The sequence below is a fragment of the Macaca thibetana genome, chromosome 2, assembly GCF_024542745.1.
Source record: "Macaca thibetana thibetana isolate TM-01 chromosome 2, ASM2454274v1, whole genome shotgun sequence".
In the NCBI taxonomy this organism is placed as follows: domain Eukaryota; kingdom Metazoa; phylum Chordata; class Mammalia; order Primates; family Cercopithecidae; genus Macaca; species Macaca thibetana.
The window spans coordinates 174145273-174170373 of NC_065579.1; the positions used below are offsets into that span (position 1 = coordinate 174145273).

The following is a 25101-nucleotide window of genomic DNA, read 5'->3' on the forward strand; positions in this document are numbered from 1 at the left end:
CATGGCCTTCACAGTCTTACTTGTTAGTCAAGACTTAATCAAATGAAAAATTTGATTTCCTTCAACTCTTCAAATGTACTTTAAGGTCCTGTTCTGTTTCTGGACTCTGCACCTTTCCCCCTGCAGCATCCTCCACACAGACCTGGTCCCCCATCCTTCCCCTTCATAAGTGACTCTACATGGGCTGAATCTAGGTACAGGGTGGCCTTCTCTTGAGCTGCTCACTGAGCATTCTACCTCAAGCCCTGCTCCCACCTCAAATTCAGCTGGTTCCAAACCAGACTCATCACCTCCTGAAAAATATTCCTCACTTCCCTCCTCCTCTCCCTCCTTCCTTCTCTCTTCCCCTCCCCTCCCCTTTCTAAGGATCAGTGCTCTCCCAACCTCCTCCTGCTCCTTCCCCATTTCCCCTCAGAGGCTTTGCCCAGTAAATCTCTCGGATGTCTAACCCTGTCTTGGCATCTGCTTCTCAGAGGACTTGACTAACATGAGACCTAAATCAACCCGTGAGTGGGGACTTTTCTCAGTATTTCTTTGGTATTTCTCACAGTGCCTGACAGCCAGACTGTCCCCTTGGGAATTAGGTAATTGCACATGTGGAATGACTTGGGGAGACCCAGGGAAGGTTTCCCCAAGTGTGTGACCCCTGACACCAACCTACTGTGTGACCTTAGCCAAGTTACTTCACCTCTTAGCCCATTAATTTTCTCACTATAAAATTTGTGGTTCAATTCAATGTAAATTCACACACAGTCCCTGTGCTGATATTTAGAGTAAAACCTGTTTGGTAGATAAGATTTATGTTACAAAGTTGGAAAGGTAAAGAATTGTGCAACTTAGAAACAAAGAAACAAAGGAGGAGAATAATACTCAAAAAGGAGGGAGGGGATATGAACTCAACACTCTTTCGGATTCACCACCACCATCCTGCTTTATTTTTTATATTTTCAGTTTTGGAAAGCATTTCATGGAAATTGTGAACTTACTTCTAAGTGTTACATAGGAATAGATCAGTGTAAAGTCAACTGAAGTTTCTTGAATTTCACCTACCATCATTTTTCCTGAAAGGTAAAAGGGAATAGAGCAGGTGCATTCTTTGTCAAAATTAGAGGCATTTTCCCGCAGTTTTGCACAATTTGCACATATTCTTGTGTAATTAATCTGTCAGGCAAGGAAAAAAATGATTAATTAAAAAGTTACATGGGTACATATCTTAAAATTCAAATCTGGAGTCCACCCAAGTCTCCGCCTGTCTGGGTCAGGCGCATAGTCTGGGACATGAATGCGGCAGCCCATGTGTAGGGCCGGTGTTTCTGGGGATGTTCAGGAGGTGTGGGCCTTCCCACAGTCTTTTATCTGGGGACTGGCAGCATTTTGCCACTGGCCCAGAGTTCAGTGTTTCTGTTGCATATTTATATAACCTGTTGTGATGAAGCTTTACCCCCGATCATAAAGAGGTGTCAGTTGCTAGGAAGGTATTAGTCAATGACTCATGAGAACTAGGCTTACAGCCTGAGTCTAATCAACTTTATGGGGAAGTCACTTCACTGTTTTTCCATTCTATTGTATGGAAAATATTTATACTAGTGAATTATTCTACATGGCATCCAGAGGAAGTTATTAAAAATGACCAAACAGAAAAAGAAGTGTTTCCAAAATGTAAGATTATTGACATATGTTGAATTATTCTGGTCCTAAAATGCTGTTGCATTCTGTTTTTTAAAAGTAAAATTCTGTGAAAAATAGTTTAATGGACTCTCTAAAAAAAGGAAAAAAAAAAAAATAGGGTAGTATGTCCCAAATGGGTGGCTCCTGTGAGCTCTGGCTGAGGCACTGAGTTCTGTGAAGATGCAGCTAGAAGAGTAAGGAGGAGAGGCTCCGGAGGGTGTGCACGGGGCTGTACTTCTGCCTGATCTGCAAGAATGTCCATCTCAGGGGCCCTGGGGCTGTCCTGGGTGCTGCAGTGGGCTGCTTCTGCCTTGCCCTCACTGTGTTGAGGAGTGATTAGACGATTATGGGAGTGTGAGGAGCAGGGAAGCAAGGGAGTAGCTTTCTCCTTGGTAAGGTGCTAGTAGAAGTTAGGATTCCTTTGAAGGGAAGACAAGGAAGAAAGAAGGAATTTTGCATACTTGTAAAGCTACTAAGGGTTTTGAAGCCCAAAGGTGAAGTGTGAACACTAAATTGAAGATTAGTGAAAATGCTACACTTCATTGTACTTAGATGCTTATATGTAGCTAAATCATTCTTTAAATACACAGCAAGACTTGAACTATTATTTTGAAAATATTTATGCCATTTCTGTTGGTGGACTACATTTCAATTTATAAAAAGCATTAAAGAACAGGGCCGTATCCCAATGGAGAGACAGCACACTGAATGGTGTCTGAGGAAACTGGGGTTCTAGTTCAGCCAATCTCTGACCTTGAGTTAAGTGCTTAACCTCTAGGGCCCACATTTTGCCCATCAACATCATTTCATGCAGCAATTAATTGATCTGTGAGGTCACTGTAGTAGTATACATGCTACTTCATGAATTCCTCTTGTGAGTTCTGTCCATGTAGTACTCAAGAAAATATTTCATGATCAAATAATTTTTGAGTAGTTGATATCCATGGTGCTTTTTTGCCTAAAAAATATCCCTTATCTATTGTCTATGCAATGACAGTATCCTCAGTTTGCTGCTTGAGTGGACTTGTACATGAATAGCTATGAGATGGAGCAATGATCAGTCTGCTTCTCATAGAATTTTGGAGAGGCAGAAATTATTCTTGTTTAAAGTGAACTGCAGAGAGAGAACATCCTTGTGCCCCAGGGCTAAGTGAGAAGAAAGGCTCAGAAGTCTTTTCTATGATGTCTGTGCCTGATCACATTGGCCTGGAGTGTGTACTCTATATTATCACCCAATAAAATGAAACACTGGTTTTTGAGTATAAAAGTGAAGTGTCAGAAGCAGTCCTATCTGAAGCAACTAAAGAAACAAAGTTAGTTGGAAAATGCCTGTAGATTTCATGAGATAAAAGCATTCTGTTTGCGGAGTGGCCATGGCCAATAGTTGGTATGGAATGAGGTCACCTTCTCATGCATGGGTACCTCTTAGTGAAGGCTGCACTCCACAATGGGTCGGTGGGGGGCAGGGTTGCAAGGGAGGAAGAAAGAATGACATGGGAAGGAAGAACCAGAATGAAAGGGATTGGTGAGGAAGAAAGTAGAAAAGTAAATTGCATGAACTCTGTGGAAATGGACATCAACGTTGTAAGCCCATTCCTTTGCTATCCCCTTCAGCAAGGTAAGGTTCATCTCCTCCTGCCATTTTGCCTTTGCCACATGGTGGAGGCTGGTGGGGGTTTACATGTAACACTGGAGGTCTGGCTGTCATTTAATTCCCAGGGAGATAAGCTCTGGGAGCTGGAAGTGGGGAGGAAAAAATGTTAAGTAGAGAGGCAACAGAGCAGTGTGCTTTGGGAGGAGGAGTAGAGCCTGAAAAGACTTTTTCCTCTTTGGGTTCTGCACTATCTGCCCTAATCCATTCTTTCAATAAGTGTGTGCCTATCACATACTGGGCAATGTGCAAGGAAGCGGGTGGTGATGCAGTAAACAGCCAGCCATAGCTAAGCTCTCTGTTCTTACTACATACTATTTTACCTATTCTGTTCTCAGCTCATTGAGGGCACGAATCCATTCTTCCTCATCTTACTCTTCTGCATAGTCAACAGAACCCTTAGGCACCTTCAGATACTCATAAATTTTATTTTATTTTGAGATGGAGTCTCGCTGTGTCACCCAGGCTGGAGTGCGGAGGTGCAATCTTTGTTCACTGCAACCTCTGCCTCCCAGGTTCAAGTGATTCTCCTGCCTCAGCCTCCTGAGTAGCTGGAATTACAGGCATGCACCACCACGCTTGGCTAATTTTTGTATTTTTAGTAGAGACAGGATTTCACCATGTTGGCCAGACTGGTCTTGATCTCCTGACCTCAGGTGATCCACCCGCCTTAGCCTTCCAAAGTGCTGGGATTACAGGCATGAGCCACCGCACCCAGCTGACACTCAAAAATTGTAAACTAATGTTGGTAGACTTGGCCTTCATCTTAATTTTGCCAGTAGCCATGTGGGGAGAGGGAATAGATCAGCTTTCCATGGTTACTTCTTTCAGAGTGGAGCTCATGTGGTCTGGGATGTCCAGAAATCTGCCTGGAGTTGATATGGATGAAACATATACTTAATTCATTAGATTGAATATGGGCATGGCCAATCAAGCCTTAGACTAGCTCTTGTCTTCCCTCTCTAGACCAGCTTCGGGGATTCTCATCCTCAAACAGCTTGTTAAATTGGCAAAAGGCTTGTTCCTGAGAGGTCTGCCCTCAGCATCAGCTTTTCTCACTCTGAGTAGAGCTTAGTTTTGCTAAATATCCTTAAGATGCCAGAAAGACTTGGGCTTTTGTCTTTCCTGGATCTCAGAGGGAGTTCATCTGCAAAGGGAAAGACACAATGCTTGAAAATGAGGCATTATTGAAGATCTGTATCTTGGACACTGCTCTTTTTATCAATATGACTCATGGGTCTCTGGCAGTCATGTGGCCTTGACTCTCCTTCTGCCTCTATTAGTCACTTGCTCTCTTCCCTGCCAGCATAAGAAAAAAGCTTCAGCCAGGCGCGGTGGCTCACGCCTGTAATCCCAGCACTTCAGGAGACCGAGGTAGGTGGATCGTGAGGTCAGGAGTTCAAGACCAGCCTGGCCAACATGGTGAAATCCCATCTCTAATAAAAATACAAAAAAATTAGCCAGGTGTGGTGGCAGGTGCCTGTAATCCCAGCTACTAGGGAGGCTGAGGCAGTAGAATTGCTTGAACACGGGAGGTGGAGGTTGCAGTGAGCCAAGGTTGTGCCACTGCACGGCAACCTGGGTAACAGAGCAAGACTCCATCTCAAAAAAAAAGAAAAAAAAAAAAGCTTCTAATTTTGTCAGTCCCTTGTACACAAATATGTCTGAGCTCACTGGCATGAGAGTAACTGCCCTCAAGAGGGAGCAGGGATGAACGAAGCCACTCTACACGGACTCTGTCACCATCTGTGACTGCCAGCAGAAAGAGGGATGTTCCCGTCTTATACAGACGCTCTTGAGTACTGACCATACTCACGTATGGTGCCAAAGCTGAACATTCTCAGAAACTGCATTCAGAACGTAAGATGGGACAAACCTCTATTTCCTGAGTGCTCCTTGCAGACAATATAAGGATGATGCCCATACAAAGGCAGAATATTCCTGTTGTGAAAAAGACGAAGAGGACTCTCCTGGCCGTGAAATACAGCCGGTGGGCGGGTAACTCCTGCTGCTTCAGGGCAGAGTTGTCTGGCAATCTGGACAGGCAATGCTGTGGTGTCTCCTCCATTTCGGTCCTGCAGGTGACTCAGATACTTTTGGGACATTTAGAACATTTTTACTCATAGTCATACCACATAATGGTAATGTGAAATGAATTATGTGAACCCTTCCTTTGAAGTTGCAAAGTCTTTCTGCTTCCTGGATTATTCCTTAACCAGACCTGGTATTTAACGGGAGCTCAGTTCTCTCCAACCAGCCATTACTGAGTATAACTGACTTAGGCTTAAAAAGGTTCTTGTGCTAAATGTCATGCCTAGGATGGATAGTCCCCGGCAAGGTCTGCAGAAACCAACATCTGGTGACACTAGGAAGCAATCACGATGGGCTATTTCTGGGATTTGGTGAGTAATTCAAGGCAAGCCCTTCCTGAGAGGTGGAAATGGATTTATCTTTAGGAACTTGCCTAGATCCTTGGAGATTAATACAAAAAAATAAAAGTTAGGGCTGTCAGCTTTTCTCCAAATGTGGCTGTGGCTTAACATGAATATAAACTAAATTGGAAAAATGCTCTCAGATCATAGCTAACTTTGCTATTTGTGATAATGAGGAAGAGAGCAGCAAACAGGGAATTGTAGAACACAGATGTCTCATTTCAGCAGCTTCCAATTTTTTTTTCATCCATAAAAAAGACTCTAGTAGAAAATGCAGATTAAAAACATCTCCTCCTAACCTCTCTTAAGTGCATGCTTTGGAGTAGCCTGAATGAGGCAAGAGAAAGGAAGAGGAAGATAATCAGTGAGATGTTCAACATTGAAGTACAGTATTAGGTCTGGTTTTGGGTTTTTTCCCTTGTTAGAAATCCACTAACATTATTTTCCTTAGGCCATTAGTAATTAATAATTACTTTTTTTAAAACTGGCATTTAAGATTTAGAATTAGAATTTTTAAAATTAGGGAGCAGGTGAATTTCTAATCTAATCTTCCCTTTTAATTTACATTAGACAGAGAAGCCATCCTGGACTATTTTTGTATCAAAGAAAGTAATGACTTTGGCAAATGTACCTGGTTTGAAAGAATACAAAATTGATGCAAATGCTTACATTAGGAAGTTTCCAATTCAGAGTTAAACCTTTCCACTTACAAACTGTGTAAAGAGCAAAATACCAATGGGAAATTTTCAGCATGACATTTGAATCTAATTTGGAGGTGGCAACTAGTACGGTTGTTGGTGTCAGACAGCCTTGTGTGAGAAGATGGCAGTGAACACTTCTCGTTAACATTTACCATTTGTTTTACTAAATAAACATGGTCAAGAGCTTGGGTTTAAAAGGCAGTAAAAAGCTATGAGATTAGATTATAAGAACAGGGTTGACCTACACAACATTGGGGTATGTTTGTGATTCAAATACTTATTCCAACATTGGATTGGATGGGATTATATTACATAATGCCTAGCAAGAGGGTAATTACAGCAAAAAACCAATGAGAATAGTATTTCTTAGACAGTTTATAAAACAACAAAACCAACTAACCCAAATCCCAGACTAAAAGGAGCTTCACAGGTGGTGTAGTACTCAGGGTTCACCACAGAAACAGAACCAGTAGGAGATTATATGACCGTATGTGTATATTATAAGGAATTGGCTCACATGATTATGGAGGCTGACAACCCCAAAATCTGCAGAGCTGATGTCCCAATGCAAGTCTGAAGGCCACCAGGCTGCCATAGAGCCAGGAAGAGCCAATGTTTCAGTTAGAAGGCAGTCAGGTAGAATTCTCTTGGGGGGTTGGGGAGAGTCAGTCTTTTGTTCTATTCAGGCCTTCAACTGACAGGACGAGGCCCTCTCACATTATGAAGGGCAATCCTCTTTGCTCAGGTCTACCAATTTAAATGTTAATCTCATGCAAATATACCATCACAGAACACCCAGAATAATGTTTAACCAACTATCTGGGTATCCTATGGCCTAGCCAAGTTGCCACATTAAAATTAGCCATCACAGGTAATAAGTACAAATATTTCTGGGACAATATTCTTGAGAGACAGCTAGATATACATTCTCCAGGTACTTTTATATTCATCTATTTCCCTCTTCTAAATAAATCTACTTTCAATGTGCAAATATACCTTATATGCATTGCCTTTCGATATTTCCAGAACAGGGTTCTTTTTCTCAGCACTACTGACATCTTGGGCCAGATGTTTCTTTGTTGTGAAGGCTGTCCTGTAAGATTGTAAAATGTTTAGTTGCATCCCTGGCCTCTGTTGCCCATGTTTGAGAATCACTGTTCTAGATTGATACCAATACAGCAATTTGTTAACAGCAGTTATACTGTGGTATCACTAGAAATGTCAAAGTCTAGGTGCAGTGGCTCATGCCTGTAATCCCAGCACTTTGGGAGGCTGAGGTGGGAGGATCACTTGAGCCCAGGAGTTTGAGGCTGCAGTGACCTATGATGGCACCATTGCACTTCAGCTTGGGAGACAGAGCAAGATCCCATCTTTTTTTTTAAAAAAAAAGGAAAAAAAGGAAAATTTTGAAGTGATTTCTAACTTGTCTTCATTTAAATAGCCTTCTCAGGCATTAGCAGACATTTGCATATTTGGGGTTGCCTTATATTTCATTGTCTTTCCTATTAACTGCTGGGATGAAAATATATATGCTAAATATAAAAATATATATTAAATATACACATACATTATATGGATATACACATGTAATATTCACGATAGTCTCATGTTTTGGTGAATTCATAGCAGCTTGGCAGATTGGTCTGAATTCTGACAGCACAGACTGCAGTGTCTTAATTTGCAGATCTCTCTTCTGATAATAATCATACCTGATGGCTTTTTTTCCCCATATTAATCTAGGACATGTCACTTGACAGGAAGTTAAATGCCTCTATTGAGAAGGTATGTGGTCCATTTTCTTTCTTACCATCGCCCAAGAATATCTCACTTCTTAGGGCTAAAGGGATGAAAATGATAGAGTTAAGTTTAGCGATAGCTTAAATGTTCATTCTGTAGTAGTTGTTTTTCTTATAACTTACTGGGCTCTAGTGGGAATCCTGCAGAATGGAACCTACTCCTCTTTCCTCTGAGTCCCTCTCAGTATTCTGGCTTTTGGACCACAGAGGTGCAAAGTGCATGAGCAACAAGTTGTTGGCGTGCAGGCCTGTGTGATTTCCTGGACTTTGACTTGCTAGCCTGTTAGGCTCATTTACAATTTCACAAAATTTGAATTTTATATATCAGTACTGGCATCTGTTTGCTTTCTTATCTCTTGTTTGCTGTATACGCTTCAGTCTCCAGATAAGTTGGGTGTCTTGAAGTGGATATGGGAGACCTGGGTCTGACTTCTGGTTCTGCTACTTAAACTAGTATATGTCCCTTCTCAGATTTAGTTTCATTGTCTATACAATGTGACTTATAACACTTTTTCCTTTGGGACTATTTCAGTGATTAAACATAACAGCTTATATATAAATGAAAGTTGTAAACACAGTGCTTGGCACAGAGTGGGTAACCAATCAACATTATTTAAATGAGTAAGAAAAGTAAGTGAATTTGAGCAACAAATAAAAAACAATACTATTACCTTATAACTCATAGAATAAAATGAGTATCAACGAGTCCATACTGATGTAAATAAATAATTGAACAAACAAGTAAATGGGGGAAAAGAGATAATTATTTCTTAAAGAGGAATTCTGTAATAAATGTAACACATGTTGAAGGAATGAGAAAAATAGAAAAACCATTACAGTAATGGCTGTCGCAGGCAAGAAATACCAATGTTTGCTAGAATTAGCAGGCAAAAGTTTGAGGAAAAACAGATGTTTGTATAGCCTCAAAGTATTGCCCCTAAAATGGATATTAATTACAAAGGGAAAATAATAACTTTATAGTAGAAAAAACTGGCAGATACCACCTTAGCCAGGTGATCAAGGCTGACATCACTGGTAATAAGACATATTAACATTATGTACCCCTGATATAATAAATCCAGAAGGACATACTCGCTTCTGTAGTATTCTGGTCAAAAAATGTGTAACTTCAATCAAATCATGAGAACATTACAGACAAATACAAATTGAGGGACATTCTACAAAATACACGATGGATACTCTTCAAAAAAGTATGAAGGTCATGAAAAGACAGGGAAATACTGAGGAACTGTCAGTGGTCTCAAGAAACCAAAGAGACACAACAACTAAGTAAGTGCAATGTGGGATCCTAAAATGAATCCTGGAATAGAACAAGGACATCAGTTTATTTGGAGAAATCCAAATAAACTCTGTAGTTTAGTTAATTATACAGTACCAGTGATGACTTCTTAGTTTTGATAACTCTATTATGGTTATACAAGAAGTTAACACTGGGAAAGCTCAGGGAAGGGGATATGGGAATTCTCCATTTTTAAAACTTTTCTATTAAGCCTGAAGTTTCAAAATAGAAAATTAAAAAAAAAATAATGAGTAAGATAACTGTGATTATATTGTTGTCTTTTTATATGTTTACAAAGTGCCAAATTCACCTGATGCTCTTTCTACCACTATCCTGCTGATGTGGTTTGGCTGTGTGTCCCCACCCAAATTTCATGTGGAACTGTAATTCCCAGTGTTGGGGGAGGGACCAGGTGGGAGGTGATTGGATCATGGGGACGGATTTCCCCCTTGCTGTTCTCAGATAGTGAGTTCTCAGATAGTGAGTTCTCAGATAGTGAGATCTCAGATAGTAAGATCTGGTTGTTTAAAAGTGTGTAGCACTTCCCCCTTCACTCTCTCACTGTCTTGTTGCCACGTGAAGATGTGCTTGCTTCCCTTTCATCTTCTGCCATGATTTTAAGTTTCCTGAGGCCTCCCCAGCCATCCTCCTTTACAGCCTGTGGAACTGGAAGTCATTTAAACCTCTTTTCATTATAAACTACCCAGTCTCAGGTAGTTCATCATAGCCATGTAAAAATGGAGGAATACAGAAAATTGGTACCAGAGAAGTGGGACATTGCTATAAAGATACCTAAAAATGTGGAAGCAACTTTGAAACTGGGTAATGGGCAGAAGTTGCAACAGTTTGGAGGGATCAGAAGAAGTCAGGAATATGAGGGAATGTTTGGAAACTCCTAGAGACTTGAACAATTTTGACCAAAATGCTGATAGTGATATGGACAATGAAGTCCTGGCTGAGGTGTTCTCAGATGGAGATGAGGAACTTATTGGGAACTGGAGCAAAGGTCACTCTTGCTGTGCTTTAGCAAAGAGACTGGTGGCATTGTGCCCCTGCTTTAGGGATCTGTGTAACTTTGAACTTGGGAGAGATGACTTAGGGTATCTGGCAGAAGAAATTTCTAAGCAGCAAAGTGTTCAAGAGGTGATGTGGCTGCTTCTAAAAGCCTATGCTCATTTGCATAAGGAAAGAGAACTTATATTTAAAAGCAAAGCAGAGCACAAAAGTTTGAAAATTTGCAGCCTGGCCATGTGGTAGAAAAGAAAAACCCAATTTCTGAGGAGAAATTCAAGCTAGCTGCAGAAGTTTGCACAAGAGGAGCTGAATATTAATAGCCAAAACAATGGAGAAAATGCCTCCAGGGCACTTCAGAGACCTTCATGGCAGCATCCCCCTGCCACACAGGCTCAGAGGCCTAGGAGGGAAAAATGGTTTCGTGGGCTAGGCCCTGGGCCCAGCTGCTCTGTGTAGCCTTAGGACATGGCACCCTACTTCCCAGCTGCCCAGTTCCAGCTGTGGCTAAAAGGGGCCAAGGTACAGCCTGAACCATTGCTTCAGAGGGTGCAAGCCCCAAGCCTTGGCAGCTTCCACGTGCTATTGGGCTTATGGGTGTGCAGAAGGCAAGAGTTGAGGTTTGGGAGCTTCTACCTCAATTTCAGAGGATGTATGGAAATGCCTTGATGTCCAGGCAAAAGTCTGCTACAGGGGTGAAGCCCTCATGGAGAGCCTCTATAGGGCAGTGCAGAGGGGAAATGCGGGGTTGGAGCCCCTACACAGTCCCCACTGGGGCACCGCCTAGTGGAGCTGTAAAAAGAGGGCCACCATCCTCCAGACCCCAGAATGGTAGATCCACTGACAGCTTACACTGTGTACCTGGATATGCTTAGGCACTCAACACTAGCCTGTGAAAGTAACCATGGGGACTGTACCCTGCAGAGCCACAGAGGTAGAGCTGCCTAAGGCCTTGGGAGCCCATTCCTTGCATCAGTGTGGCCTGGATATGAGACATGGAGTCAAAGATTATTTTGGAGCTTTAAGATTCAATGAGTGCCCTGCTGGGTTTTGGACTTGCATGGGGCCTTTAGCTCCTTTGTTTGGACCAGTTTCTCCCACTTGGAATGGGAGCATTTACCCAATGCCTGTACCTCCATTGTATCTTGGAAGTAACTAACTTGTTTTTTATTTTACAGGCTCATAGGTGGAAGGAACTTGCCTTGTCTCAGATCAGACTTTGGAGTTGGACTTTTGAGTTAATGCTGGAATGAGTTAAGACTTTGGGGGACTGTTGGGAAGGTATGATTGTGTTTTGAAATGTGAGAAGGAAATGAAATTTGGAAGAGGCCAGGGTGGAATGATATGGTTTGGGTTTGTGTCTCCACCCAAATCTTATGTTGAATTATAATTCCCATTGTTGGGGGAGGGACCTGGTGGAAGGTGATTGGATCATGGGGGCAGATTTCCCCCTTGCTCTTAAGCTGTTCTCATGATACGGAGTGAGTTCTCACAAGATCTAGTTGTTTAAAAGTGTGTAGCATTTCCCCCTTCACTCTCTTGCTCTCTTGTCACCATGTGAAGATGTGCTTGTTTCCCCTTCACCTTCTGCTGTGATTGTAAGTTTCTTGAGGCCTCTCAGCCATGCCTCCTATACAGCCTGTGAAACTGTGAGTCAAACCTCTTTTCTTTATAATCTACCCAGTCTCAGGTAGTTACTTATAGCAATGTGAGAATGGACTAATATACTTGCCACCCTTTTTGCTGGGACCATGCCTCAGAGTTTACAAATCTGCTCCCCATGTACCATCTCCTGGAACCCTCAACACTGCTGTGAGACATTCCCACTTTGAGCTGATGAGATGGGGCTCAGAGAGGTAAGGGGCTTGCCTGAGGTCACCCAGCTGCTCTTTCCTTTCTCCTGAACAGTTACATCAGAAGCCAGTTGGTGACAGAAAAACTCGGTCTGCTCAACAAGGATCACACACAAGCCGGTGATACTTTATTAAATAAGAGAGTTGTCAAAAGGACAGATTCATTCCTGTTTCAGAATCCCCACATTCCAGCGATCTATCTGCTGACACAGTTAACATAAACTATTTGCTGATATTTACTGAGTGCTTGCAATATATCAGAGTCATTAAATAAGATGCAACTTCTACTGTGAAGACTGGAATCTTCATTAAGACACAGACTTAGAAAAGGCCCAGTTTCAAAGATTCTGACTTGCACAGACTGAGCACTCCCATTTCCAGAAGTTCGAATACCTCCTTTCTTATCTAAATGAGAGAAAAAGAAAAAAAAAAAAGATTAAGATCAAGCAAAAATGGTCTTGGTGAATAAATTCAACCATCAGGACTCCCTGGTATTTACCCAGCTGTTATGGCCAGAATCAGAGAGGGCAAAAGTCCTAACACACATTTGATTTCGAGTTGAAATTTTAAAAATTATTATTATTATTTTGAGACAGAGTCCCATTCTGTTGCCCATGCTGGAGTGCAGTGGCGTGATCTTGGCTAACTGCTATCTCTGCCTCCCGGGTTCAAGTGATTCTCATGCTTCAGCCTTCTGAGTAGCTTGGATTAGAAGCATGTGCCATGATACCTAGCTAACTTTTGTATTTTTAGTAGAGACAGGGTTTTGCCATATTGGCCAGTCTGGTCTTGAGCTCTTGGCCTCAAGTGATCTGCCTGCCTTGGCCTCCCAAAGTGCTGGGATTACTGGTGTGAGTCACTGCGCCTGGCCTATTATTATTATTGTTTTGTAGAGACAGGGTCTTGCTTTGTTGCCCAGGCTGGTCTCGAACTCCTGGCTTCAAGTAATCCTCCCACCTCAGCCTCCCAAAGGGCTAGGATTACAGGTGTGTGTCGCCATGCCTGGCAGAATTAAAATATTTATATAAATGAAAGAAGAGGTACTATATAAATGAAGGAAGAGGTACTATATAAAACATTAGGTTCATTAAAGTGCAGCCATTCAAAATAAAATGCTATATAAAGGTGTTTCAAGGACTCCACAGTGTGCTTTCTGTAAACAATATTATATACGATAGTTCAGTATAGGATTTTATTGCCTTAGGATAACTGCTAAGAATGACAGCAACAGAATAAAAATAACTATGGGTGAAAAGATGTTTTTGGATATTTCTCATTATTAGAATTAGAAACTTAGTAGATTAGTCAGTTTAATATTATAACTGAAATAATCAACTGTGGCCTCATGCCTGATATCAAAGTTGTTAAACCAGTTTTAAGAAACCAGTCAATTCAGGGGACAAAATGCACAACTGTGTATGTGTGTGTGCGTGTGTGTGTGTGTGTGTAACTGAGCAAACTGTTTTTTAACCTGAACTGATGTCTGAAATAACTCACTGATGAATTATAATCAGGTTTGGTCAACTGGAGATACAGTTTTATGTGATAAATTAATTCATTCAGCATGTTTGGAAGAGTATTTCCAAGCCTCTTTGATAGTTACTGCCATGATTTGTTCTTGGTTGGTGACTGGTAACCATTTTTTTTTTCTAACAGCTACTGTGAAGCATCAGGCTAGATTGAAAAATTAGCCCCATGACAGCATGGTAGGTGGCAAGGTCAATTTTTCACATTATGATGATAATGGATTGCTTTTAAAAATATATAATGAGCTAATACTGTGCCCATAAAGGCATTCAATCATTCAATTGTAATCCACTGAGACATCAAAAAATTTCCCCACCCCATGAAATCAAAATATCTTTCTAAATTAAGTAAGTGGGTTATTGGGGATGTGGAGATGCTGGCAAAGAGGCAAGTTTGTACCCCTGCTTCCCCAACCCGAGCCAAAAGTGCACATAGAAGAATGAAAGACAAAGACGAGTGTGTCTACAAAGAAAGGCACAGGAAAAGTGCAGGTCCTTCAGATCTTCTTGTTTCTCAAAATGGTCCCTAGTGAGGAGAGGCCATTGGTCATTTAAGGAGCAACAGAGCCGATTCCCATGAAACACATGGAAAGGATACAGTTATGTGTAAGGGGAGGAGGTGGCCTCTATAATTATAGTTAGCTCAGAGTTAGAAAAGATAGAAATCATTTCAAAATCTAAAATGTGCTGGCTCCTCATGTCAAAGACTTTATTACTGTGTTTGAACTCAAGTTCAAATAGAGAAAAAATGATTAAAAGCAACTGCTGGTTACGTGGTACCTCGGGAATGTCCATCATTCTCCTCAACTTCTGATCTCTCCAGTTCCAGTCAAAAACCAGAAATTTTAAGGGGTTCAAATTAAAGCCACCTGAAGGAGACAGGGAGAGAGTTGCTGCAGTAAAGACCTCATGACATAAGCTTATTAAAATGATTTTTTATTCTCCGGGTTACTTTTTGTCCCATATGCTGTCCTCTCCCCCAGTAACTCATCTCTGCACATTAAGTGCTGCCCTTCCCTGATGGAAACAAACGCAGCACTCTGAGACGTGCTCTTCTTATCAACTCATCACTGCTTCTGAGGAAAGCAGACAAGCTGCTCTTGCTAAGCTCCTCAAATGCTCACATGCTGGCCAAGCCTCCATTTCATGAAGACCCAGAGGCTGTAGTCTCATTCCTGACAGGCATTTGCTAAGCTAAATCCTGCAGTTTTGGGTAGTTGCCTTTCAGAGGAGTTGAGTCCACGGAGTCTGCATGGCTCTGAGGAGGTGAGTGGGGAGAAAGATGAGGACAGGGCTGGGTGGTTCATTTTAGGCAGAAAAGGAAGTTGAGATGAATAGGCTCTATTCATCTATCCTTTGATGAGGTTGGTAAATCACTTAATTACTCCATTCACTGTTTTCCTGTCTGTCTACAAGACAATTATGGACTGTGAGGGCTGCAGGGGACCTCAGGGATTGTCTGGTCCTCAGATGTCTCACAGTTGGGCATACAGTCAGTTCTTGCCTCTGCTCCAAGCTGTTCCACGTCTCTCGTGTTAACAGTACCTTAGGCCGGGCGCGGTGGCTCAAGCCTGTAATCCCAGCACTTTGGGAGGCCGAGACGGGCGGATCACGAGGTCGGGAGATCGAGACCATCCTGGCTAACACGGTGAAACCCCGTCTCTACTAAAAAATACAAAAAACTAGCCGGGCGAGGTGGCGGGCGCCTGTAGTCCCAGCTACTGGGGAGGCTGAGGCAGGAGAATGGCGTAAACCCGGGAGGCGGAGCTTGCAGTGAGCTGAGATCCGGCCACTGCACTCCAGCCTGGGCGGCAGAGCGAGACTCCGTCTCAAAAAAAAAAAAAAAAAAAAAAAAAAAAAAAAAAAAAAAAAAAAAAACAGTACCTACAGCCTTCCTCTCCCGTGGCACTTCCCCTCAGCTTTTCCTCATGGTATTTAAATATTTTCCTCTTTGCCCCTAATACTTGTTCATGCTGTTTATAATTCAAATGCCTGTTATTAAAAACATTCTGCAAAATTAAAATAAAAATGGTGAACTGGAAAAGACAATGAGTTGATCATCAGTCTTCCCTTAATATAACTGCTGGCAGGAAAGCAATAGGTACAGCCTCTCTGGAATGAAACTGAGCATAATATAACAGCTTCAAAATGCTTTTATTTGATCTCGAATTCCTGACCTCAAGTGATCTGCCCATCTCAGCATCCCAAAGTGCCGGGATTATAGGCGTGAGCCACGGTGCCTGGCCAAAATGCTTGTATTTGATAAAATAAATTTCCTTCTATGACCAATCCCAATGAAGCATCAGAAACATAAACATAGCTACTTGCAAAAATGATCATTGCCATATTATTTATAATAGCCAAAATTTAGAAACAACCCAAAGTCTACCATAATAGAATTGCAAAAAAATAAATTTACAATAGAATATTGTAAATAGCGTAGCTATACAAATGAAAAATTAAACGTGCTTCATGACAAGGAAAGTAAGTCCTCATGAGATATAGCAAGTGAAAAAGGTAGGTTATAAAGTTATGAAATGCAGTATAATCAATCTCTGCTATATAAAAATAAACATACAAATGTATAGAAAAAAGACTGAAAGGAAATATATTCATTATTAACAAGAGATTGCCTCTAAAGTGACTTGTTTTCTTCTCTGTACATTTTTGCATTTTCCAAAGGCTCCTACAGTCAGAAAATCCCCTTCATTACTAAATTAAAACAATACAATTGTCTGTAATTGTATACATACCAATGTCATGGGATATTGTTCAATGTCTGAAAACTCTCCTTATATATAAACATATAAACATCTTATTAAGTCATAAACAGCTACATATGTGCTACTGGTGTCACTCTGTTAGATTTCCCATTTTTAGGGTGCTGGGACTATTCTCTTTAAACACTTTGTATGTAGCCAAAGACCTGTGGTTAATGAATATTAAACCATTCATCCAATTAGAATCAGAAGTAAAAATTATTTTCATTAATATTGTAAAAATACATCGCCCTTTAAATGATTTTTCCACCTGAAATAAGCCTGCATATTGAGGTCTCACAACTCTGTAGAGATCTGATTTCAATAGTCTGGAGAGCTTTGCTTTTTCTCTTCCTCTCTTTCTTTTAAATACAGAGAAGAGTAATCCTGTTGCATGGGGTGGGGGTTGGGGAAGTCTGGTGACACATAAAAAAATCTGGATGCCAGCAGGGACTGGTGGTGAATCTTTAGCTAAAAGCTGCTAGGGAGACAGGAACCAACCTGAGAGTCCATCCTTAGCTTCTCCTGATACCCAGTCAATCACTCCCAAATCTGTGTCTCATAGAAGGCCTTGGTGCCTCTTAACTTTCAAATGCCATAGGATGTCCACAAGACAAAAATCCAAACTCCTTGGCTTACTGTTCAAGGGCTTTCCTCAAATTTCTTTCCAATTGCATCAACTGCTACTATAGCCCACAAAGTCTCCAAGCAAGAAAGTTGGTCTCTTTAATAAATAACTAATATTTGCTAAGTGTTTAGGGTGTGACAGTGTGCTGAGCTCTTTATTGGCATTTTGTTTTTATAACAAACCTTAAAGTAGCTACTATTACAATCCCGGTCATTCGTACAAAGAAACAGGCTGAGAAGGGTTAAGTAACTTGCCAAGGTTACAGAGCTGGTAAGTTGCTAGATCTAAGATTTGAATCTGGAGGTCTGAGTCCATCACAGGGGCTCTTAACTGCAACACTGTTTTGCCTCCTCCTAATTCCTTGTGATATAACATGTGTATGTGCCTGCTTTCTGAGAATCTCACTGGGCTGTTCTCCCATTCATGGATGCTTCCCCTGACCCTCCCGGCCTATTTCAATCCTCTCCACATTTCAAAGATCAGTTAAAGACCCTGCTCTGCAGATTCAGGCCAGCATAACTATCTCTTTCTCATTTCAACTCCTGTACCACTTAGAAGTGCTCATTTGGCTCTTGGCATTTACTGCCTCATGCTATCGATCTCAGTCTATGTACATTTGGTTCTTCAGCTGGATCAGGAGCTCCCTGAGGAGAAAAGGCTGTAGAACCAGGAAAGCTGGGAGTGATAGACCTTGGGGAGGGTGACATAACCCTCTGAGCTTCAGTTCTCTCTCATAAGAAATAAAATGGCTGGCCTGTAAGGATGCTGTGAGTGCTAAATGAGATAACATATGTAAGGGTGTCAAGCATAGCACTGCGTACAAGTAGGAACTCAAAAGTGTTGTTTCCCTTCCTTGTCAGGGGCAGCCAAATTTGTTACTTGTTGGTATTTGTACAAAACTCTGCATATAGTGGGTTCAAGTAACCCTGGATGATTTTCATCTGGAGAGAAACAATAGTAGTTTTAGCTTTTGGTTGCTCCCTGGCAAATGACCATCTCTATAATGAGTTACTACACTGATGAGCACATTACTTTTAGGTATATAAAATAATCTGAGAATAGCTCCAGACAGTTATTTAAAAAAAACCTCTATTAGATAATACATAAGTAATTTGGAAATAAGTATTGAAAAGAAATCATTGAATGTGCCTGGTAGGTAGAAGAGGTAATAAGATAATTGGCAGGTTAGCAGGTTCTCAGGTTACTGGCTTTGAGAAAGTCGGCAAACTAGAAAAACTCACCAGTGGATATTGTCTAGAATACTTTCTGTAAAGCACTCAAAGAGAAACACATTTGGGAAGAACAATTATGGAATGTCCGCATTACATTCACGGAAACTACGTTTTGTTTTAGTATGTTTTATATACCAGCCCTCAAAATGGGAGTCTCCCCGAGACTCTGTGGAGTGAGCGGGAATACTCAACTGAAGCAGTGGCCGCGCACTGGTGGAATGAAGGCCATGTGACCCACTAACCTGCTTGTAGCAGCTGGAATTGGACTCTGTTTAGGTGGGCACATGTACTTCAGTTTGCCACAGCCCTTATCATTCCCTAATGTGCTATACTTGCTGGTTGGCTTCAGAGATTAAAGGCTGAATTTCCACTTCCTGAATTAACACAGAGGTCTGGTTTCTGTATATCCTGAATTTAGTTTCTGAGACTCACATGTGGGTAAGGCAGACTCCCAGCCCTGGGCAAGAGTATCGCTGCCCTCTTGTCATACCTTGTTTAACAAGTTCTTTAATTCTCCCTGGAGTTCCTACACCCAGGTGCACCACACGCTTCTCCAGCAGCTTTACCTGCTCCTGGACCTGTTCCAAGAGGAAAGAGAAGAAAAGGAAGTCATTAAGAAAGTGCAATTTTACACCAATTTCTTAACTTTATCTCAAAGTTAAATCTTCAAGGAATCAAAGGGTCAAGCCTCAGGGATGGAGCATGGCAGAAGCAACTGCTGTAGGGGGGAGGTAGATATGTGGAGGCATAGAATTTAAAAAACTAGAAAAGTGGTTAAATGTTACATAAGGAAGGAACTCAATAAAATACTTGCTAAGGAGATTAGGAGAAGAGGTTGAAAGGAAAAAGCTGAGGTCTGGGAGAGGCCTTTAGGGATCACAGGCCCTTGCTTACCTTTATGTGCTTTGCAAATAATTTTATAACTTTGCTGTCTCCTCTGAATGCTGTCATCGACCTAATGAAAAGAAGTAGGTGAATGCTTAAGAAAACCAACTCATTCTAGGCCACTATGACTACTTAAGTATTATGTCTTGCTTTATTCAAAGGATGTGTGCATATGTGTGTATATATGCACATATGTACACACAAATTCTGAGATTTGCAGGTTAGCCAGCATTTGCAATGAGAGTGGGGTAGCCTTTTATTCAGGTACTTATCTGTGTTGGCTTCACACTGCCATACACAAGGTCAACCTTACTTAGGTTTCCTTGATTACTGAAACACATGATCTGCCTTTCACTTGTAATACAGAATTCCAGTATTTCAGGTCCCTGGCAGAAAATTCATTTCCAACCGTGCAGTGCAGTTCTCATACAAAATTCGGTTGCAAGAGATATCTTAGAGCGGTGATGTCAGCCCATTCTCTGTGGAGCCAAGGGCATCTACAAAGGTCTGCCTGTGGTGGCCATGAGGAAAGCCGGGGGATGAGATGGAAAGGGGGAAGAAGGCGGGTTTCTATCCTTCTGTCAGAGCTGTCCTTTCTTATCTACTTTGTAGACTAAACTTCTCTATAAAATTTTATAGGTGGAAATGGAGCTTCAGCCAAAAGAAAGAAAAGAAGGAAGGAAAGAAGGGAAAGAGGAAGCAAAGAAGGAAGGAAAAAAAGTAAGAAGAAACCACTGACACAAAGGACTGGCGGAATTAAAGCTATGAGGGCAGGGGTTATTGTAAATGAGGTGATCTGGGAGGTGGGTGTGAGGACTGAGGGGCACTCGAGAGTGATGCCCCCCGTACAGGGGTCAACTAGTGCTCAGCTCTGCCAGTTATGAGGATGTGAGATTATGGGCCTAAGATCCTCTGATTTTTAGAGAAGCCAGAAATTTAGATTTTTATATGTGCAATCTGATTTTAAATATGGGCAAGTCATTCAAAAATTTTTTAGGTGCCAAATACTTGTGGGGTAAACTTAGCCTTTGAGTTGTCGCTTTACAGTCTCTGGCTTACACCAGCAGGACAGGCAGTCCACTTAGTTTCTAGGTAGTCAAGAAGCTAGATCTATCCACATCAATCCAGACCACCAGCTCTGAAGGTGGAGACGACGCTGGTGGCACCTGACATGCCTGCCTTTCTACCTCTACTGTGGCATCAGGTCCTCAGCTGGCACCAACAGCTGTTCTATAAACAGCCACATAACATTATCTGTCCAGGATTCTTGTTGTACAGATGACACTGAGAATGCTGCTATCACTATGTCACAGAGGGAAAAACTGTATTTCTCAGGGAACTTTTTTTTTTCTTCTTAAACCCACAGAATGCCATCAATCTGACAACTGATAGTATTTCCCAACAGATCCTGGCTGTTGGAAAGTGCAGGCCCCCAGTTGGGGCCACTGTTGCAACTGAACAGGGCTTTATGGACGTGAGTTTGAGCACCATTTCTAGCTGGCTTCACCTAATTTTCTGTTCTTTACTTTTTCCTTGCTTCTGTTTTCACAACCTGTTTTTCATTTGTTGAACGTATTTCTATATATCACCTATATTTGAGGATGATCTAACATGGGTTTACTAGTTTCCTTCATATATCGTTATTATATTTTGAGAAATATTGACCAGTAAAAACATATGAGTTTGCAAAATAGTGAATCATGCTCCACAAGTTCTGTTGCCTCAAGTTTTTACTTACACATAAGCTTTCTCCATGGCAAGGTTAACCAGGAAGACAATTTAAAGTAAGTCATGGCTCTCAGTAGAACAGATGTTCTCACAAAAGTTCGAATTCTTAAATGTTAGTCTTTATGAGTAGGGCTTGTTGTGCCTACTCAGAAATCACCTTCTGCAAATCACCTAACCTTGAAATGGATCACAGTATTACTGGGGACACAAAAAAATATTGCAAATTGGTAAATGAAGTGTGACAACATAGTACTTTTATGTCCTCAGTAAGGAATTTATGTACAACAAAAGCTCGAATCAATTTGATAGCTTTATTTTAAGAGTCCACCTCCAGGCCAAACTCTTTGCCCTTAGCATCTGAAGCTGAAATGAGGTAGTTTTTAAAGCACTGAAAAGTCAATGTGAATTCCCATGATTTTAGGACTGGTAATACAGCTGCCCGGAAGCAGTTGGAATCTTCAAGATCAATTATGTTTAGAGCAGAAAAAATGGAAAGAAACACAAGTGTTTCACTGGGAGATTATATGCTACAAGTTAATGTATGTGCACAATGTGATACAATTTAATGTGTGTCTCCACTTCAGTGGAGAAAGGAGGGTTTGAAGGACTATTAAAGTTTAACAACTACTTTTCTAAATTCGTGATTACATTAGTTCATTTAGAAAAAACAGATGTAAATAACTATTGAGTGTCTAGATTTGCACCTTAGTCTATTTGACCAAGTTCCTCTTTCTTCATGACTTGGATTTTCCTTTGTTTTGTCTCTTGTCAAAGCCTGACCCAGAGCCAGGCTCTCAGAGAGAGCTGGTCCTAGCAAATCCCGTCTGACTCTCACGGCTCTTCTCTGAAAGCTGAATGTTACCACTGACCAGTGGAAGCCTTTTTGTTTATTCTACAAAAACTACAGTAAATGAAAAAGTACATGAAAGCACTTAGTAAAGCACTGACAAATTATCTTTAAAACATAATCTTTTTTTTTTTTTTGAGAGGGAGGCTCGCTCTGTCACCCAGGCTGGAGTGAGTGGTGTGATCTCAGCTCACTGCAAGCTCCGCCTCCTGGGTTCACGCCATTCTCCTGCCTCAGCCTCCCGAGTAGCTGGGACTACAGGCGCCTGCCACCGTGCCCAGCAATTTTTTTTGTATTTTTAGTAGAGATGGGGTTTCACTGTGTTAGCCAGGATGGTCTCGATCTCCTGACCTCATGATCCGCCCGCCTTCGTCTCCCAAAGTGCTGGGATTACAGGTGTGAGCCACCGCGCCCGGCCTAAAACATAATGTTTACCTTTAAATTTTTGTTCCATTTGGAATTTATCTTGTTATAAGCAGTGAGATATGAATCCAACTTTGCTTTTCCAGATGGCTACTCAGTTGTTCAACACCGTTTATTAAACAATCCATCTTTCCCTACTGATTTCTGATTTGTCACCTTAGGCATGTGCTACATTTTCATATGCATTTGGGTCTGTTCCTGAACTTTCAATTCTATTCCACTCGTCTGATCTGTCATGCATGTGCCAGTTCCATACTGTTAATTATTGAGACTTCAGAGAGTGTGTGTGTATATATATATGTATATATAATTTGTAATCTCTAGTGATATAATCCTCTCATTAGTATTATTTTTCAGAATTTCTTTGCCTATTTTTAGTTGTATATTATCCCATAAGAATTCAGAACTCGTTTAACCAGTTAAAAAAAAAAAAAAACAACTCTATTGGAGTTTAACTAGGAATGTGTGAAATCTGTAGGCTATCCTAAGTAAAACAGACATGCTTACAATATTGAGTTTTCCTATTCAAGAATATGGTATACATTTTTGTTTGTTCAAGTTTTCTGCATCCCTTAGATGATACTGTCTGTACATAAGTTTTGATAAGTGTATTCCGTGGTATTCTATCTTTTTTCTTTCTTTCTTTTCTTTTCTTCTTCTTTTTTTTAAAATTTATAATGGAGATGGGGTCTTATTATGTTGCCCAGGCTGGTCTCAAACTCCAGGGCTCAAGGAGTCCTCCCATCTCAGCCTCCCAAAGTGACAGGATTGTAGGCATGAGCTGCTGTGCCTGGCTTCTGTCTTTTCTTGTTACTATTTTAAGTCAGATATTTTCTTCTAACTGGTTGTTTGGGGTATGATCTCCTTGCTTTACCTGTGCTCTCTATAATGTGTGCTCTCCACACAGCAGCCAAAGGGAACCTTTAAAATGATGATTCAGATCAAGTAACTCCTCAAAATCCTACAATGGCATCCTATCTTTGGGGTCTTTTGTGCTTACTCTCCCCTCTACCTGGAATGCTTTTCTTCCGATAGCTGCTGGGCTTTCTTCTTCACTTTGTTCAAGTCTCTGATCAAATTGTCATCTCCTTAGAGAAGCTTTCTGTGACCACCCTTTTAAAAGTAGTCCTGATCTACTTATATCCCTTTGCCATGCTTGATTTTTTCCTTACATATAGGTCTACCTGATGTTATGATGTATCTTCACTTGTTTATTATCTGTCTCCCCCACTGAAATATAAATTCCATGAGGGCAGGGACTCTGTTTTGTTTATTGCTACATCTCCAGCACATAGAACGTAATAGTTTGGCATATATCAGTTATTCAGAAAACATTTATGATACGGAATAGGTGAACCTTCCAACCTAATGAGCTCCAGGGCTCGGATGGCTGAGCTGCAGATGATCAGCATCAGGACCGATTTCTTCTCACTGTGGTTTTTCCTAAGTTTTACCCACTTAGGACAGACTGGAAAAAAGACCACAAAACAATTATTTGAAAAATGGCAAAACAGGGCCCACCTCCCAAGTTGAGTATTTCTTCTTTGTTGAGTGTTTAAGCAAAATAAAATACAGTGAGCATGGTTCATTATAATTACAATTATAATTCAATTTTCTGGTTATTGTAAATATTAGATTAAAATGAAGTATCATTAATTTATAACACAAAACAAACATGCCAAGTCCCTAAATGTGACTAATTTTAAAATTAAGTTAAAAAATTTGGAATATTACATTTTTGATATTTTAATTTATGTTTGATACTTCACAATGTTGATTAAATAGGAAATGAATTCTGATTCAGTCATGTTAAATTTTAAAGGGAAATTCAACATAAGATATAAAATGGAACAAACATTTAAAAACAGCAAACACTTACTAAATACTGACATGGTGCTAAGCACTTTACATAGATTTTCTTTTTAGTTCTCATAATCTAGTGAGGTTGATTCTATTATTACCTAGATTTACATTTTCTGAATTTGACGCTAAGAAAGGTTTATGAACTCAAGTTTAGTGTCATCAGAATTGCTTGTAGTTTGAAAGAAGAATGGAAACTCTCTATATCTAAACTGTTTCATTGCTGGCCATAAATAAATGACCAGTTGATATGAATAATTTAGTTATTGCTGGCTACATATAATACATATTGAAGGGCCAGACACAGTAGCTCACGCCTGTAATCTCAGCACTTTGGGAGGCAGAGGGCGGAGGATCTCTTGAGCCCAGGAGTTTGAGACCAGCCTGGGCAACATAGGAAGACTCTGTCTCTACCAAAAATAATCAAAAAAAAAAAAAAAAAAAAATTAGCTGCTTGTGGTGACATACAACTGTAGTCCCAGCTACTTGGGAGGCTGAGACAGGAGGATCGTCAGAACCCAGGAGGTTGAGGCTCCACTGAGCTATGACCAGACCACTGCACTCCAGCCTGGGAGACAGAATGAGACCCTGTCCTTCTCCAGTCTCCCAAAAAATACATTTTGAAAATATAGAATTAGATTGGCTTCACTATAGCCATGGTCTGAGTTCTAAACATGCAAATAGAATTTCAGAATCTCACAGATGGAACACATATCACATAGTCCATCTTCCCTATTTTTCAGATAACAAATTAAGTCCAGGGGAGTACTCAGTGACTCATCTCAAGTCAAACAGCAAATT

The 25101-nt window shown here is 40.9% G+C and overlaps 2 protein-coding genes across 3 annotated transcripts in view; both read right to left on the reverse strand.

Moving 5' to 3' along the window:
• LOC126949306 (cell cycle control protein 50C) overlaps window positions 1-7058 on the reverse strand; it is a 28355-nt gene extending 21297 nt beyond the window's left edge. The window contains exons 1-3 of the mRNA XM_050782085.1: window positions 6970-7058; window positions 5196-5412; window positions 1051-1161 (exon numbers count right to left, since the gene is read on the reverse strand). Of these exons, the coding sequence (XP_050638042.1) occupies window positions 1051-1161; window positions 5196-5387 (303 nt within the window). The 5' untranslated portion in view covers window positions 5388-5412; window positions 6970-7058. The remainder of the gene's footprint in view (window positions 1-1050; window positions 1162-5195; window positions 5413-6969) is intronic.
• Window positions 7059-12518: 5460 nt separating this feature from the next.
• CMSS1 (cms1 ribosomal small subunit homolog) overlaps window positions 12519-25101 on the reverse strand; it is a 370849-nt gene continuing 358266 nt past the window's right edge. For both annotated transcript variants that reach the window (XM_050782097.1, XM_050782098.1), the window contains exons 6-10: window positions 23806-23908; window positions 19452-19512; window positions 19048-19135; window positions 14719-14807; window positions 12519-12817 (exon numbers count right to left, since the gene is read on the reverse strand). In XM_050782097.1, coding sequence (XP_050638054.1) covers window positions 12734-12817; window positions 14719-14807; window positions 19048-19135; window positions 19452-19512; window positions 23806-23908 — 425 coding nt within the window. In that variant the 3' untranslated portion in view covers window positions 12519-12733. The remainder of the gene's footprint in view (window positions 12818-14718; window positions 14808-19047; window positions 19136-19451; window positions 19513-23805; window positions 23909-25101) is intronic.